Source organism: Schistocerca nitens, chromosome 8 (assembly GCF_023898315.1).
Source record: "Schistocerca nitens isolate TAMUIC-IGC-003100 chromosome 8, iqSchNite1.1, whole genome shotgun sequence".
NCBI classification, from domain to species: Eukaryota; Metazoa; Arthropoda; class Insecta; order Orthoptera; family Acrididae; genus Schistocerca; species Schistocerca nitens.
In genome coordinates this window covers 515,932,238-515,948,176 of record NC_064621.1, presented here as the reverse complement: position 1 = coordinate 515,948,176, position 15,939 = coordinate 515,932,238, and the positions used below count along the sequence as shown (strand labels likewise).

General features: G+C 38.8%; 1 protein-coding gene across 3 annotated transcripts in view; it reads left to right on the top strand.

Moving 5' to 3' along the window:
- Window positions 1–15,939, top strand: part of LOC126198583 (ras GTPase-activating protein 1) — a 162,152-nt gene that overhangs the window by 73,182 nt on the left and 73,031 nt on the right. For all 3 annotated transcript variants that reach the window (XR_007540087.1, XM_049935021.1, XM_049935023.1), the window contains exon 13: window positions 7,514–7,718. Coding sequence is in view for 2 of the 3 variants with exons in the window: in XM_049935021.1 (XP_049790978.1) it covers window positions 7,514–7,718 (205 nt within the window). In the remaining variant the exon portion in view is untranslated. The remainder of the gene's footprint in view (window positions 1–7,513; window positions 7,719–15,939) is intronic.

The window sequence follows — 15,939 nt, the reverse complement described above, 5'->3', positions numbered from 1 at the left end:
GTGATACTACTTTTGAGTTAACGAATTGTGTATTATCTCATCACTAAATGTAAGAACTGCATTATATGACTAGTGTCAACATTCTGTATGCAGGATAATAGTAGTCTGGCAAAAGTCCATTCCTTTGCATCTGGCAGCATTCCTTCATTGTTAGTATTACAATGCTTTGGTAGTCTGTGAATCTCCAGGGCAGACTGGTGAGGTCAGCGATCCATGGAATACATATTTGTGCGTCCAAGTAGGTATTTCCTCTTGTGAAATCAGTGCTATAGCCATCCCATGTTGAAAGTGCACATTGTTCCTTAATATAGCTTGATGACGATGAAGTCTCATACTCCATAACAGAGCATATGGGACAATGCAGGAGACCCACACTGCTGTACTAGGCGATGTCCTAGTGGAGGTGGTTTGCCATTGCCTTCCTCCGGCTGTAATGGGGATGGATGATGATGATGATGATGATGATGATGATGATGACAACACAACACCCAGTCATCTGGAGGCAGGTGAAGATTCCTTACCCCGCCAGGAATCCAACCCGGGACCCCGTGCTTGGGAGACCATGAGCTGTGGACTAATATAGCTTCTCCACACAGTATCGGTACCTCTAAATTCAACCATTTATAAAATAACTTTATGTTATGAGTATCATTTGTAAGAATGTGTAGGGATATGTACTACTCTTCTAGAGGGATGTTTATCGCCTCAAAACTCTAGTCTTTCACATCATATAAATATATTAATTATCCTAACATAAGAGCACCACACTGTCCATAGGGATCCTATGACAAAAAGATGTGTTTCTTCAATAGAATTTCAGAAGGGGGTACCAAGAGGATTGCTGCTCATTTGGAATTCAGTGTGACAGATGAGTAGTGTGCCGCAGTGGCAGTATTTGAATGTGGGAAAAGCAGTAGAGAGATACAGTCGCTCAGAGAGAGGAAGAAGTGATAGAAAAAGGAAGATCAAGGGAGCCTGAGCCGAAGGAGGATAGAAGATAGACCCTAAAGGTGGGACCGAGCGAAGTGGCGGAGTGGCTAGCACACTGAACTCGCATTCGGGAGGACAACGGTTCAATCCTGTGTCCGGCCATCCTGATTTAGGTTTTCCGTGATTTCTCTAAACCACTTCAGGCAAAAGCCAGGATGGTTCCTTTGAAAGGGCACAGCCATCTTCCTTCCCCGTCCTTCCCTAATCTGATGAGACTGATGACCTCGCTGTCTGGTCTCCTTCCCCAAAACAACCCAACCTAAAGGTGGATTCCCTTCCCCCTCCACCCCAGCTGCCCTCCTTGTACTTCAGTGGCACACTGGAGGATAGTGGTGGTTGCCAGTCCTGCAGTACATACACTAGCAGCATCACCCACAAAGTACTTGAATTAGATTTAGCTCCTTGTTATAGAAACTTGTTACATCAATCCTCTGATTGCTTTTTGTACTCTCCTTTAGTTGTTTTCCATCAGCTATGTTCTCCTGATTGTCAGGTACCATTTATACTTTGTGCATAACAATAATTATGATATATCAGCAATATTAGTGTGCCATCTAATTTAAACACTCCATACAACTATTACTATTACCACCTATCCAGTAGAAAGTAGTAACTACCCTTGTATATCATTATTTGTAATAAAAATTAAGTATAAAGCATTGTCATCTCATAGAAAAGTAATATAATTACTAATCTTCTTCATCATTAGTACTACATAGAATATTATAAATTGTTCAGTGCATTACATAACTGGCATCCAGTGCACTACTCCTATTTAAATTAATCACAGCCATAGCTAAAGGTAGACATAGGAATGTCAATGGGAAAGTCTAATTACTCCAGCTACAAGATCTAAAACTGCAGATGAGATACTTATTAATTGACCCCCTTCATTGCCGCTACTAGAGTGTATGATCCTAGTAGGCTGGTAGGTGATTTCTGTTATGATCTCCCTTACTCATGTACTTTGGCCACCTGATCCTCTACATTCTCTATCTGACAGTCTAGCTCCCTTATTTTTCTCAGCCTCAACTGTAGGCTTTTTTATAAAACACCTATTCTTCTCTTACGTCAACTTTCCATCAGTTTCATATTGTTATGGAAAAGGCTAAGAGAATGTTGTGGAAGATGGCAACATTTCAGCTGACTCTGTTCTTCCAGAGTACTTTAAAGTCATGATTTATCACTTAAACACTTATAAGGTTTAGGCAACATGTAGAAATCATAGGCAAATAGCCTCTGAACCTGGCACCACAAGTTAGTCTCGTTAGTTGTGCATTAATTGTAGTGACAATTACACCATCTAGAATCAGGATTGTGATATTACTTGAACGTGAAGAAGATCCAAAAAATTCAAGTGAATAAATTCATACAAAACAGCAAAGCAATAAAATCACACAAATCACAACATTTCCCTAATTATTGAATGTCTTTTGCTACTACTGTGAATAAACTAATGCAAAAAGTTAATATCTCCACAGACAGAGGCAATCTTACAGGAAGTCTTAGTTGTGTCAGAAAAATCTGATTACATTTCTACAGAGTCCATGTACAATGAAGGAACCATCATAGGTTCTCCAATTTGGTAACAAGATAAGGATAAAGGCACGGAAAGCCATTACTGTTAATAACTGCTCTGACGCAGCAGTGAGAAGTTAATGGGTGCAGTACACATTTGGAACTGAATCTCCTTTCACAGGGATAAGATCCTTGTATTTGTAAAAAATGCATTTTGGTCCTACTGATACCACTGCACCGTGGGAAGGTGCTGTGTTGTCCACTTAGGTGGGATGGCTGTTTTTCTACATAATGCAGGTTACAGATATTCAAGAGGTTGCCATTTAAAAGTCCACGCAACATACGAGATAACAGTATACTTACTGCCACAAGAAGCTATAGACTGTAGTAGTCTCATGGTCTCATAATACAGTTCCATTGCTCATTTCTCATAACAAAGTATTGTGAAGTATAATCCACTTGCTACTATAATCAAGGTGTCAAGAGACTCATGATAGTTCAAGAATTGTGTATTGTAAGCTCTGACACCAACACAAAGCTCAGCAGTTCTGTAGGGCCATTTTCCGCCGTAAACCACTCACAAAAAATGATTTGATGACATGCCTTAACAAACAGATGTTCCACATAAAAGTTAGATATATTTCTTGTTCTTAGTCAGCATAACTATGTCTATACTGTACAAACAGAGCTGTTTTGAATGCTCAAGATCTGCCACGTATCTATTTCCTTCATTCGTAAGTCTGTTGATTCAGTCCAGTTGCTTTTGTTAACAGCTAGTCATAAATAGTTACTCCCATTGTGTCTAATGTTATGTTAACATGTGATTCTAAAATTTACGTTACACTATTATTCGTATATCATTCTGTGAAATCAAAGCCCAAAAATGAAATACACACAAAATAACACTTGAGTTCATCAAGTTTATAACCTAAATGGTGCTGAAAGGTTTTTTAGAAATATTACTGAAATTTTGAAGAATAGAAGAAACATCAACACATTATGAAACCGGAACTTCCTACTTTTGTAAAGTTTTGTGTAGAAAGTATTGTTGATAGTATAGAGGAGTGTGTGGGCCACTACAGGGTAGCAAATCCAAAGGCCCAGGGTCGATTCTCAGTTGATTCTAAGACTTTCTGTGTCACTTATTGCTTGAGACAGGAAATAATCATTCTATTTTATTATCAGTTTCAGTGTTATTTTTTATTTTATGACTTGCACCAGGCCAGTGAGCCACAAAATTATTGTTATTATTAGTGTTATTTTTTGGCAATTTTGTTTTTTTTCTGCTAATTTGGTAGTTTTCGTATTTATACTTGCTTACTCCCCCCATGAACCTTGGACCTTGCCATTGGTGGGGAGGCTTCTATGCCACAGCAATACAGATAGCCATACCGTAGGTGCAACCACAATGGACAAAAGTGAGGTTCCTGAAGAAGGGCAGCAGCCTTTTCAGTAGTTGTAGTGGCAACAGAGATGAATACACTAAGCAGATTCAGAAGGATGTAGGTTGCAGTAGGTACTGGGAGATGAAGAAGCTTGCACAGGATAGAGTAGCATGGAGAGCTGCATCAAACCAGTCTCAGGACTGAAGACCACAACAACAACAACAACAACAGGGGCAACAGTCTGGATGGTTGACTGATCTGGCCTTGTAACATTAACCAGAATGGCTTTGCTGTGCTGGTACTGCGAGCGGCTGAAAGCAAGGGGAAACTACAGCCATAATTTTTCCCAAGGACATGCTGGTTTACTGAATGGTTACATGATGATAGTGTCCTCCTGGGTAAAATATTCTGGAGGTAAAATAGTACCCCACTTGGATCTCTGGGCAGCAACGACTCAGGAGAACATCTTTATCAGGAGAAACAAAACTGGCATTCTACGGATCGGAGTGTGGAATGTCAGATCTCGTAATCGGGCAGGTAGGTTAAAAAATTTAAAAAGGGAAATGGATAGATTAAAGTTAGATATAGTGGGAATTACTGAAGTTAGGTGGCAGGAGGAACTAGACTTCAGGGTTATAAATACAAAGTCAAACAGGAGTAATGCAGGAGTAGGTTTGATAATGAATAAAAAAAAAATAGCAGCACAGGTAAGCTACTAAGAACAGCATAGTGAACATATTATTGTAGCCAAGATAGACACGAAGCCCACGCCTACCACAGTAGTGCAAGTTTATGGCATCTAGCTCCGCAGATGATGAAGAGGTTGAAGAAATGTATGATGAAACAAAAGAAATTATTCAGATAGTGGAGGAAGACGAAAATTTAATAGTCATGGAGGAGTGAAATTCGATAGTAGGAAAAGGAAGAGAAGGAAAACTAGTAGGTGACTGTGGAATGGGGGTAAGGAATGAAAGAGGAAGCCGCCTGGTAGAATTTTGCACAGATCATAACTTAATCATAGCTAACACTTGGATTAGGAATCATGAAAGAATGTTGTCTATGTGGAAGAGGCCTAGAGACACTGGAAGGTTTCAGATAGCTTTAGGAATCAGATTTTAAAGTGCAAGACATTTCCAGGGGCAGATGTGGACTCTGACCACAATCTATTGGTTATGAACTGTAGATTAAAACTGAAGAAACTGCAAAAAAGGTGGAAATTCAAGGAGATGGGACCTGGATAAACTGAAAGAACCAGAGGTTGTAGAGAGTTACAGAGAGAGCATTAGGGAACGATTGATAAGAAGGGGGAAAGAAACACATTAGAAGAATAATGGGTAGCTTTGAGAGATGAAATAGTCAAGGCAGCAGAAGATCAAGTAGGTAAAAAGACGAGGGCTAGTAGAAATCCTTGGGTAACAGAACAGATATTGAATTTAATTGATGAAAGGATAAAATATAAAAATGCAGTAAATGAAGCAGGCAAAAAGGAATACAAACGTCTCAAAAATGAGATCGACAGGAAGTGCAAAATGGCTAAGCAGGGATGGCTGGAGAACAAATATAAGGATGTAGAGGCTTATCTCACTAGGGGTAAGATAGATACTGCCTACAGGAAAATTAAAGAGACCTTTGGAGAAAAGAGAACCACTTGTATGAATATTAAGAGCTCAGATGAAAACCCAGCTCTAAGCAAAGAAGGGAAAGCAGAAAGGTGGAGGGAGTATATAGAGGGTCTATACAAGGGCGATGTACTTGAGGACAATATTATGGAAATAGAAGAGGATGTAGATGAAGATGAAATGGGAGATATGATACTGCGTGAAGAGTTTGACAGAGCACTGAAAGACCTAAGTCGAAACAAGGCCCCGGGAGTAGACAACATTCCATTAGAACTACTGATAGCCTTGGGAGAGCCAGTCCTGACAAAACTCTACCATCTGGTGAGCAAGATGTAAGAGACATGTGAAATACCCTCAGACTTCAAGAAGAATATAATAATTCAAATCCCAAACAAATCAGGTGTTGACAGATGTGAAAATTACCGAACTATCAGTTTAGTAAGTTACGGCTGCAAAATACTAACGTGGATTCTTTACAGACAAATGGAAAAACTGGTAGAAGCCGACCTCGGGGAAGATCAGTTTGGATTCCGTAGAAATATTGGAACACGTGAGGCAATACTGACCGTACGACTTATCTTAGAAACCCTACGACTTATCTTGGAAGCTAGATTAAGGAAAGGCAAACCTACATTTCTAGCATTTGTGGACTTAGATAAAGCTTTTGACAATGTTGACTGGAATACTCTCTTTCAAATTCTGAAGGTGGCAGGGGTAAAATATAGGAAGCGAAAGGCTATTTACAATTTGTATAGAAACCAAATGGCAGTTATAAGAGTCGAGGGGCATGAAAGGGAAGCACTGGTTGGGAAAGGAGTGAGACAGGGTTGTAGCCTCTCCCCAATGTTATTCAATCTGTGTATTGAGCAAGCAGTGAAGGAAACAAAAGGAAAATTCGGAGTAGGTATTAAATGCCATGGAGAAGAAATAAAAACTTTGAGGTTCGCCGATGACATTGTAATTCTGTCAGAGACAGCAAAGGACTTGGAAGAGCAGTTGAATGGAATGGATAGTGTCTTGAAAGGAGGATATAAAATGAACATCAACAAAAGCAAAACGAGGGTAATGGAATGTAGTCGAATTAAGTCGGGTGATGCTGAGGGTATTAGATTAGGAAATGGGACACTTGGGGAGCAAAATAACTGATGATGGTCGAAGTAGAGAGGATATAAAATGTAGACTGGCAATGGCAAGGAAAGCATTTCTGAAGAAGAGAAATTTGTTAACATCGAGTATCGATTTAAATGTCAGGAAGTCGTTTCTGAAAGTATTTGTATGGAAGTGAAACATGGACGATAAATAGTTTGGACAAGAAGAGAATAGAAGCTTTAAAATCGTGGTGCTACAGAAGAATGCTGAAGATCAGATGGGTAGATCACATAACTAATGAGGAGCTGTTGAAGAGGATTGGGGAGAAGAGAAGTTTGTGGCACAACTTGACTAGAAGAAGGGACCGGTTGGTAGGACATGTTCTGAGGCATCAAGGGATCACAAATTTAGCATTGGAGGGCAGCGTGGAGGGTAAAAATCGTAGAGGGAGACCAAGAGATGAATACACCAAGCAGATTCAGAAGGATGTAGGTTGCAGTAGGTACTGGGAGATGAAGAAGCTTGCAGAGGATAGAGTAGCATGAAGAGCTGCATCAAACCAGTCTCAGGACTGAAGACCACAACAACAACAACAACAACCTCTTGTTTTGTAATCCGTTTTAAACTATAAGTCGCCATTGAACTGGCTGGGTGAAGCAGTCCAAAAGGTTGGAGGAAGGCAAGGACATACCACCTAGTATACGAATGTGCCTAATAAACTTTGTGGTGTTCAAACCAAACTTTGTTTTAGGGACAGCTTTAATTATAGAGAAGTATTCGTATTCCTAGTAGTGTGAAAATGCTGAGTTTACAGTCAGTTTAACTGTGTACTGTTTATGTAAATATCTTCGTGTAAATAATTAAAAGATTTTTGTGGAAGCAGTTGATATAGTGTGATAATTTTGTATGCAGGTATGAAAGGAAGGAAGCTGACCTACTGAAAGCACTAAATGAAGCTGAGATCGAGAAAGAAGAAGAAACATCTACGCTTTTCCGAGCAGCATCTCTCACAACTACCCTTATGGACTTATATATGAAATCTGTCTGCACTGGTTTTCTACAATCAGCTATTCAGGATACTATTTTAAAACTGCTTGAATCGAAACAGTCATGTGAGGTAAATATGCAAATAAGTCATTGAGACATCATTAAAGCATTGTCCGTATTATAGCATCTCTCTTCTGATTTGTAAGCTGCCTTTTTGAGTATTTTATTCTTTTGTTGTGTTTTGTAGTTTTTCATTGTCAAAATACCAATCTAAAAAATACAAGGAATCATTGCATTCTGAATGTATAGACATAAAAATAAATTACTAATACTCTGAAGATGGAGGTAGGCCACTACTAACAGATAACAATGGACTGAATGCATTAATGTCTCATCTTTGTTGCTAATTTTATGCTGTTGAAAATATCTTTGAATTTGAGGGAATTTTCATTTTTATTTTCATCTTTCTTATGTGATTTTCCTGGTCTGTTAATTGTCTTGTTTTTTCATCTTCGTGGTGACAACATATTTGTTAGTTCTAAAATCAGTTTTAACTGTGTATTAAGTGCGAAGTGATATCATATTTGATGATACACTACAGGCCATTAAAATTGCTACACCAAGAAGAAATGCAGATGATAAATGGGTATTCATTGGATAAATATATTATACTAGAACTGACATGTGATTACATTTTCAAACATTTTGGGTGCATAGATCATGAGAAATCAGTACCCAGAACAACCACCTCTTGCCGTAATAACGGCCTTGATACGCCTGGACATTGAGGCAAACAGAGCTTGGATGGCGTGTACAGGTACAGCTGTGCATGTAGCTTCAACACGATACCACACTTCATCAAGAGTAATGACTGACGTATTGTGACGAGCCAGTTGCTCGGCCACCATTGACCAGACGTTTTCAATTGGTGAGAGATCTGGAGAATGTGCTGGCCAGGGCAGCAGTCGAACATTTTCTGTATCCAGAAAGGTCCGTACAGAACCTGCAACATGCGGTCATGCATTATCCTGCTGAAATGTAGGGTTTTGCGGGGATCGAATGAAGGGTAGAGCCACGGTTCGTAACACATCTGAAATGTAACATCCACTGTTCAAAGTGCCGTCAATGCGAACAAGAGGTGACGGAGACGTGTAACCAATGGCACCCCATACCATCATGCTGGGTGATAAGCCAGTATGGCGATGACGAATACATGCTTTCAATGTGTGTTCACCGCGATGTCACCAGACACGGATGTGACCATCATGATGCTGTAAACAGAACCTGGATTCATCTGAAAAAATGACATTTTTGCCATTCGTGCACCCAGGTTCGTCGTTGAGTACACCATCGTAGGCGCTCCTGTCTGTAATGCAGCGTCAATGGTAATTGCAGCCATGGTCTCCAAGCTGATTGTCCGTGCTACTGCAAACGTCGTCGAACTGTTTGTGCAGATGGTTGTTGTCTTGCAAACATCCCCATCTGTTGACTCAGGGATAGAGACGTGGCTGCACAATTCGTTCCAGCCATGCGGATAAGATGCCAGTCATCTTGACTGCTAGTGATACGAGGCTGTTGGGATCCAGCACGGCGTTCCGTATTACCCTCCTGAACCCACTGATTCCATATTCTGCTAACAGTCATTGGATCTCGACCAACGCGAGAAGCAATGTCACGATACGATAAACCGTAATCACAAAAGGCTACAATCCGACCTTTATCAAAGTTGGAAATGTTATGGTACGCATTTCTCCTCCTTACAGGAGGCATGACAACAATGTTTCACCAGGCAACGCCAGTCAACTGCTGTTTGTGTATGAAAAATCAGTTGGAAACTTTCCTCGTGTCAGCACGTTGTAGGTGTCGCCACCAGCGCCAACCTTGTGTGAATGCTCTGAAAAGCTAATCATTTTCATATCACAGTATCTTCTTCCTGTCGGTTAAATTTCACATCTGCAGCACATCATCTTCTTGGTGTAGCAGTTTTAATGGCCAGTAGTGTAGTAATAAAAAGGCTTCTACATATTTGGAAAGTTAATCGTATCTTAAGTAGTAATACCTATGTTAATCTAGTTTTCTCAACATTTAAGTTAAATTTACAAGGATTTAATGGTTGGGAGAAACTTTTAAGCTTTTTTTTCACATTTGTGTAGCTGTCCATATGCCCTCTTTCTTCAGCGCTTTAAAACTTTTTGTGCTGGTGTTCTGAGATGCATTCTCCAAATGCAGAAGTTATTATTTATTTATTATTTTGAGCTTTTCCTCGTTACATAGGCTTATCTCCAACATAATAATTTACTCGGAAATTACTATACAAAGATAAAACGTTTTTGAACTAAATTCCTCCAGGTGTTTCGATCTTGTGTGTCCTCTTCCTCTGCACCCATTCTCCTCATTGTGTGCTGCACATTTTGGAATCAGATGGTCATAAGTCGTCGTCTTCTTCTTCTCCCCTCCAGTTCCCACTCCAGTATCAGGTTTGGTATTCTGGCTTCCTCCATTTGTCGTACATGTCTGTACCACTGTAATTCCTTCTTGTCCATTACGTCATATATTCAGTGTGTATACGACCCGGGAGATCCGGGAAATACCAGGGAATTTTTTAGAATTCCGGGAATTTTAGTTGTTTTAGTTTTCAGTTAAAGTTTTGTAATTTTGACTGGTAAGAACCGTTACTCTAACAAAGGATATTACTGTATCCGGTTACTGTAGAATAATACTGCAGCATTAAAACATGAACGAGAGAAAAAAATGAAAATAAAACTTAAATTGCAAAGGAAATGCGCCATATAAAATAACACAGTGCTCATACAAGTGTCTACCAACAGCAAAATGTGTCAAAGGCTTTCGGAAGACTGCAATGCTTCATAACAAGAAATTGCCTTCGATGAGCGTGACGTCACAACTGTTTACATTAGACTCATTTAATCAATTACGAGCAGGCTCATGCACACGCGCAGTTGAGTCGCGTATGAGTAGTACCTTCTCCCACTTCTGGCTACAGAAATGTGGCTGTTGGCTGTGTAAGCAGCAGTAGCAGCAAACAGCCACATGGTACCTGGAAAAATTTTACTGGCGCGCCCAAGTTGCCAGATTCATGTGTGTGCAGCAGGCATGAATCTAGTGGAGAGTGAGGGCAAACCAGGGTATATGAACTGGACGGCAATTTTGGGGGGAGGGGGCAAATTCATATTGTTGAGAAAAAAAATCTTGTTCCACAAAGCACCTAGCATCCACTGCATGTCGGTCTATCGATTATTCATATGATATTGAAACGCACCCCTGCTGGTTTTTGAACACATTCTAAAATTGGTTTCTGAATGAATCGTAAGTTGATTTTTGAATGCTTGCAATGTGTACATAATGTCTCTGCCAGGGGAATCCTCGTCACATCTAGAAATAAACTTTCTGCAGACAAAACGGGACTGGGCTATACAAGATAAGCGGAATAAAGTCGAACCGGTGAATGCCAAGTGCTACCTGTTTATGTGGTTGATTTGTTTTTCAAATGTTCAGCGTTGTTATAATTACTAGCGAAATCCATAGATTCAGACCACCAGATTGGAAATAAACGACTAACAGGTAAAAAAGATTACGTATTATCTTCTCGGTTTATCCAAGAAAGTGAATTTTTTGGCCAGATTGCTACATGAGACAGGGCCATTTGTAGTCCCCGGCTAGCAGCCGCTTAAGTTCCATTCTGCGAGTAGCGTGGAAAACGCATTGTGCGAATACTTAATAACGCCTAACCGGAGAGTAATCGCTGGATAACTAAACCGATGATTGTGGCAGGGTTAGTGGAGCTAACCGGAGAATGAATTTTGACAGTGGTAGGAATAGTTACAGAATTAGTGATGACAAGACTGTTTGTTAGAACGACGAAGGAGAAGAAACAAGGACATCACACAAATTATGGAAGAATATGACGATTGCAAATTTATACAAAAATTTTGTTCTACTACTTTTCGGTCTCGTGCATGAGAAACTGGAGTGTATGAATGAAATGTGAAACTGTTTCCTAACGTAAAGCTTTTTGCTTGTAGTAAGCCAAATAGGTATTTCGTATTGGTACTTCATGAATAATTATAAAAATGATCATTGTTGCCAAAACAGTCTCGCTTATTTGGTGTGTTACAGTTGCTGAAATATTGGAAAGGCCTATTTTGTTTTTCCAGCACACAGTGACAAAATAGACGTAATCAGATGGAGAAACCACACCAGTCTTGGGTACTATTTGTATTAGCAGCTTTTTCAGTATTAGACAACGACATTTATATTTTTCATGTAGGACGAACTTTGATAAGGTAATAGTCCTTTCGCAGGAAGGAAAGCACGCCATGTAAAGCTGTAACAAGATTAGAAAGAACCTGTCTTTTGTCTTTACTGGTTTTAGGTGACCTATTTTAATTTTATGTCACACAGAAAAGCAAGTTATTAGAGAGTCCAGTTTTTCTGAAGAGTTCTTGTTCTCCTGGTTACAAATAATCCTATCCAGTATTAATTGTGAGGGGGGGAGCAGGATGTTAAACCGGCCGACTGGGAGTAGGAGAGGCGCTACAGGACATTTTAATTTCCACTGTCCTGAAATAGTTTGATGGCATCCATTACAAACTATACACGTTTGAGTTCCACAGAGCGAAATACAGTGACGTGCGGTATAACAATGTTGTTTGAAAATGCGTGGCACCTCACTGCACACTTAAAACCAAATAACGTGTCTTACATTTCCTCGAAGATGCATGTTTTATGTATCAGACTCTACAGAAAGATGTGCGCTACAAAATGAACTTATTTTTTAAAAGTATTTTTGTTTTTAACTTTTGACGTTCTGATGCGCAGAGCAGTCTGAGTTATAGTTGGGGGGGTGGGTAGTGTCCACGTGACCCGTTCTTACATTTAGTGATTTTTCTGTTTCCTCTTCGTTTACTACTCTCACGTCAAATGAAAACAAGACGGATTTCTGTGGCTGGGAGTTATCAAGTGAATTAAAATACATTCACATAATTACGGAAGGATAAACTATGTTACTCGTTTCAGATTTTATTTTATTTCCAGCTTTCTGACAGTCGAGCAGTAATCGCCTTGCAGAACAATGAAGTTATTTTTGTTGGTTTGATAAATAAATTTGGCTTTTATTAAGCTTTCCTGCTGAGGCAGTCAATTTATTCCACACTATTGGCTAGTTTAAACTGTTTGCTGCATTTCAGGTGCACGTTTTCATCTTCTAGCACATATGGCATTATGCCATAATAAAGAACCAAACATGAGATAATACAGTACTGGTACTCCAAGAAAATTTATGTCCCGAAAACCACACTGAAATGCTTCATATCTGGTTGAGGCCTACGTCATTGAGAATCTGGACACACGAATGTGCACTGTAAGGCGAACTATGCTTTTTGTATTGGTTCACGAAATTCTGATGCTCTTGGAATATCCTCTGATGTCTTGTTTCTTTTATGACATAATGTGAGATCTTTTAATGTTTTACATGTACGAATATACGGGCTCCCTACATCACCGTAGCTGCGCAAGGGAGGTGACACCACTTATCTGGCGCTCTCTGGCAACTGCTGAAATGAATCTATTTCTAACAGGTCACGGGAAAATATTGTGAACTGTAGTTTGGAAAGCGTTATTTTCAAAGTGAATTTCCTTTTACGCAAGATGAACTATGTGCGAGAATGTACGATGAATTTCTTAAATCACAGAGTGTTTGGTCTCTTTTTAAAAATCAACTCTTCGATGACGAGCCATTTAGAATAATTTCGAGCTCAGAAGATCAGAGATTTATGTCGGTATTAAAAAATTTTCTGGCGTATTTGTGTGATGTATCTTAAAGTGTAACATGCGCTAAACAGATCAACATTATAAGTGAAAGCTTAGCTTCTCTTGTAGCTTATTAATCTTTGAGACAAATATTATATGCGAAAGCTTTGTTTTTCTTGTAGCAACACTATGTATATTAATTTAAACCATTAAATTTTTCTGTTGGTGGAATTCGAATTTATACTTTCGTAATACAAAAATATGCAGTGTACATGTTGCTGCACATCAAAGATCTTTCCAGAACATGTTTTTCCCCTTGAGTATTGTTTTCTAAAGTGCCGGGAAATTCTACGCTGCTGTATAAAACCATATCCTATCAAAGGATAAGTTTTACATTTCCTAGGGAAAGTATACTGTCACTTAACATGGCAAAAGCATATTTTCACCTGGGAGAAAATGTATTTTTAACCGGGAGATCTGAGAAAAATCTGGAATTTTTTCTCCTTGTCCGCGTATACACCCTGATATTCTTTCTTTTATTTCCATTCTCCTTATTATTTCGATATTCCTTATCTTCTCTTTCCTGAAGAGTCTTGCCGATCTTCTCCAAAAGTCCATCTCTAGACCTTGTAATTTTTTTATGTGCTTCAGGTTAATTGTCCAGGTCTCCGTCCCATACAGAACCACACTCTCTAATATAGATTTGTGTATTAATTTTTTAGTTCTGCTCATTACATTCCTGCGCCATAACACAGTTAAGCACCCCAATGACCTTCGTCCGCCACCAATTCTTTTATTGATTTCTGACCTTGATTTTCCCTCGATTTCTAAAATGGATCCCAAATAACAGAAAATGTTTATCTTTTTGATTTTCTTTCCTTCGTTGTATGGCTCATCTGAATCATTAGTGACGTATTCTGTTTTTTGGTAATTAATCTTCAAACCCCAAGTTTTGTATGTTACTGCTAGTTGATTGCACATATAGTTAGCATCCTCCCCATCTTGTGTTGCGACTACTTGATCATCAGCAAACAATAAATGATGTAGGTAAACTCTGTCTCTTATTTCTAATCCCATACTATTACATTTACAAGACCATCTTCTAAGGTTAATATCCATATAGGTTTTAAATAACGATGGTGACATGGGACAGCCCTGTAAAAGGGCTTTGCTTGTTCTAAATTTCTGTGAAAGTTTATTACCAACTTTCACTTGGCAAATGTTATCTTCACACATCTGTTGTATTATTTTAATCAAGGAAGGGTTTATGCTTGCCATATGAAGTGCTCTCCAAAGTAATTTTCTTGGAACAGTATCATATGCTTTTTCTAGATCTATGAAAATTAATCCTATATTTTTTTATTTTACCCAATGTTTCTCCAAAATTTGTCGTAATGTGAAAATATGGTCTACACATGATCTCCCAGCCATGAAACCACATTGTTCTTCTTGGGTTCTAAATTTTTTTTTTCCAGTTTGTTTTTAATTGTCTTCACAAAAATCCTCATTAATGTGTTTGTAACACAAATTTTGAGATCCCCTTTCTTAAATATGGTATTAATGTAACCTAGCTTCATCTCGGGCATTGAATCTCCATGTATCATTTTGTTGAAGAGCTGTGTTATCAGTTTCACAATTTTGTCACCACCATATTTCAGACACTCCAGATTGATGTTGCCTGGTCCAGGTGATTTACCATTCTTTCCTGTTCTCAGTGCCTGAAGTACTTCACTTCCTAAAATCTGGATCTCATCATCTTCATGTCCATTTTCTTCAACTGTTCCTTCTTCTAGATATTCTTCTCTGTCCTCATTCAATAATTTTTGGAAATATTCGTCCCATTCCTGTTGTTTTATCAGTTGGAGATTGGTTTTGCTTTTTGTATTCTGCCGAAGCCCTTTTAATACTGACCATGCTTCATTTGCTCTCCCAAATCCTAATTTGCTATTAACCTTGGCACATATTCTTTCCCATGCTTCATTTTTTGCCATCCTTTTTTTTTTTCATCACTTCATTCTTCTTTTCTTTGTATATTGATCTTGTTTCTTCTGATTTATCATTCAACCACTGAAGGAATGCATTTCGTTTTTCTCTAACGAGGACTTCTATTTGCTCTGACCACCACTGTGCTACACGGTTGTGGTTGCTATCTTTTTTACCCAACATCTCTGTTGCTATGATTTTCTCATTAGTTTTTACATAGTCATATATTTCCTCTGCACTTCCTTTAGAAGATTCAACCAGTTTCCTTTCCATCCTGGCCGCAAAGAGTGTTCTGATACTTTCGTCTTGTAGGCTGTCAATATTAAAAGGTAAATTTTCATCTTTCTCAGTCTGGTTCATTTTATTTATGTTACTTGTATCATTCCTTGCATTTTTCCATGGCCAAAAAGATTTCATTTTTACTAGATGGTGGTCTGATCCACACTGGGCTCCTCTGTAAGATGTGATGTCGACTGCCTTGAAACTACTTGTTTGCCTAATGATAATATAATATATTATAGCACAAAGTTCTTTAGTGGTCTTTTGCCAAGTATATTTATGATTGCCCTTGTGTTTGAAAAAGGTGTTGGTAATTTTTA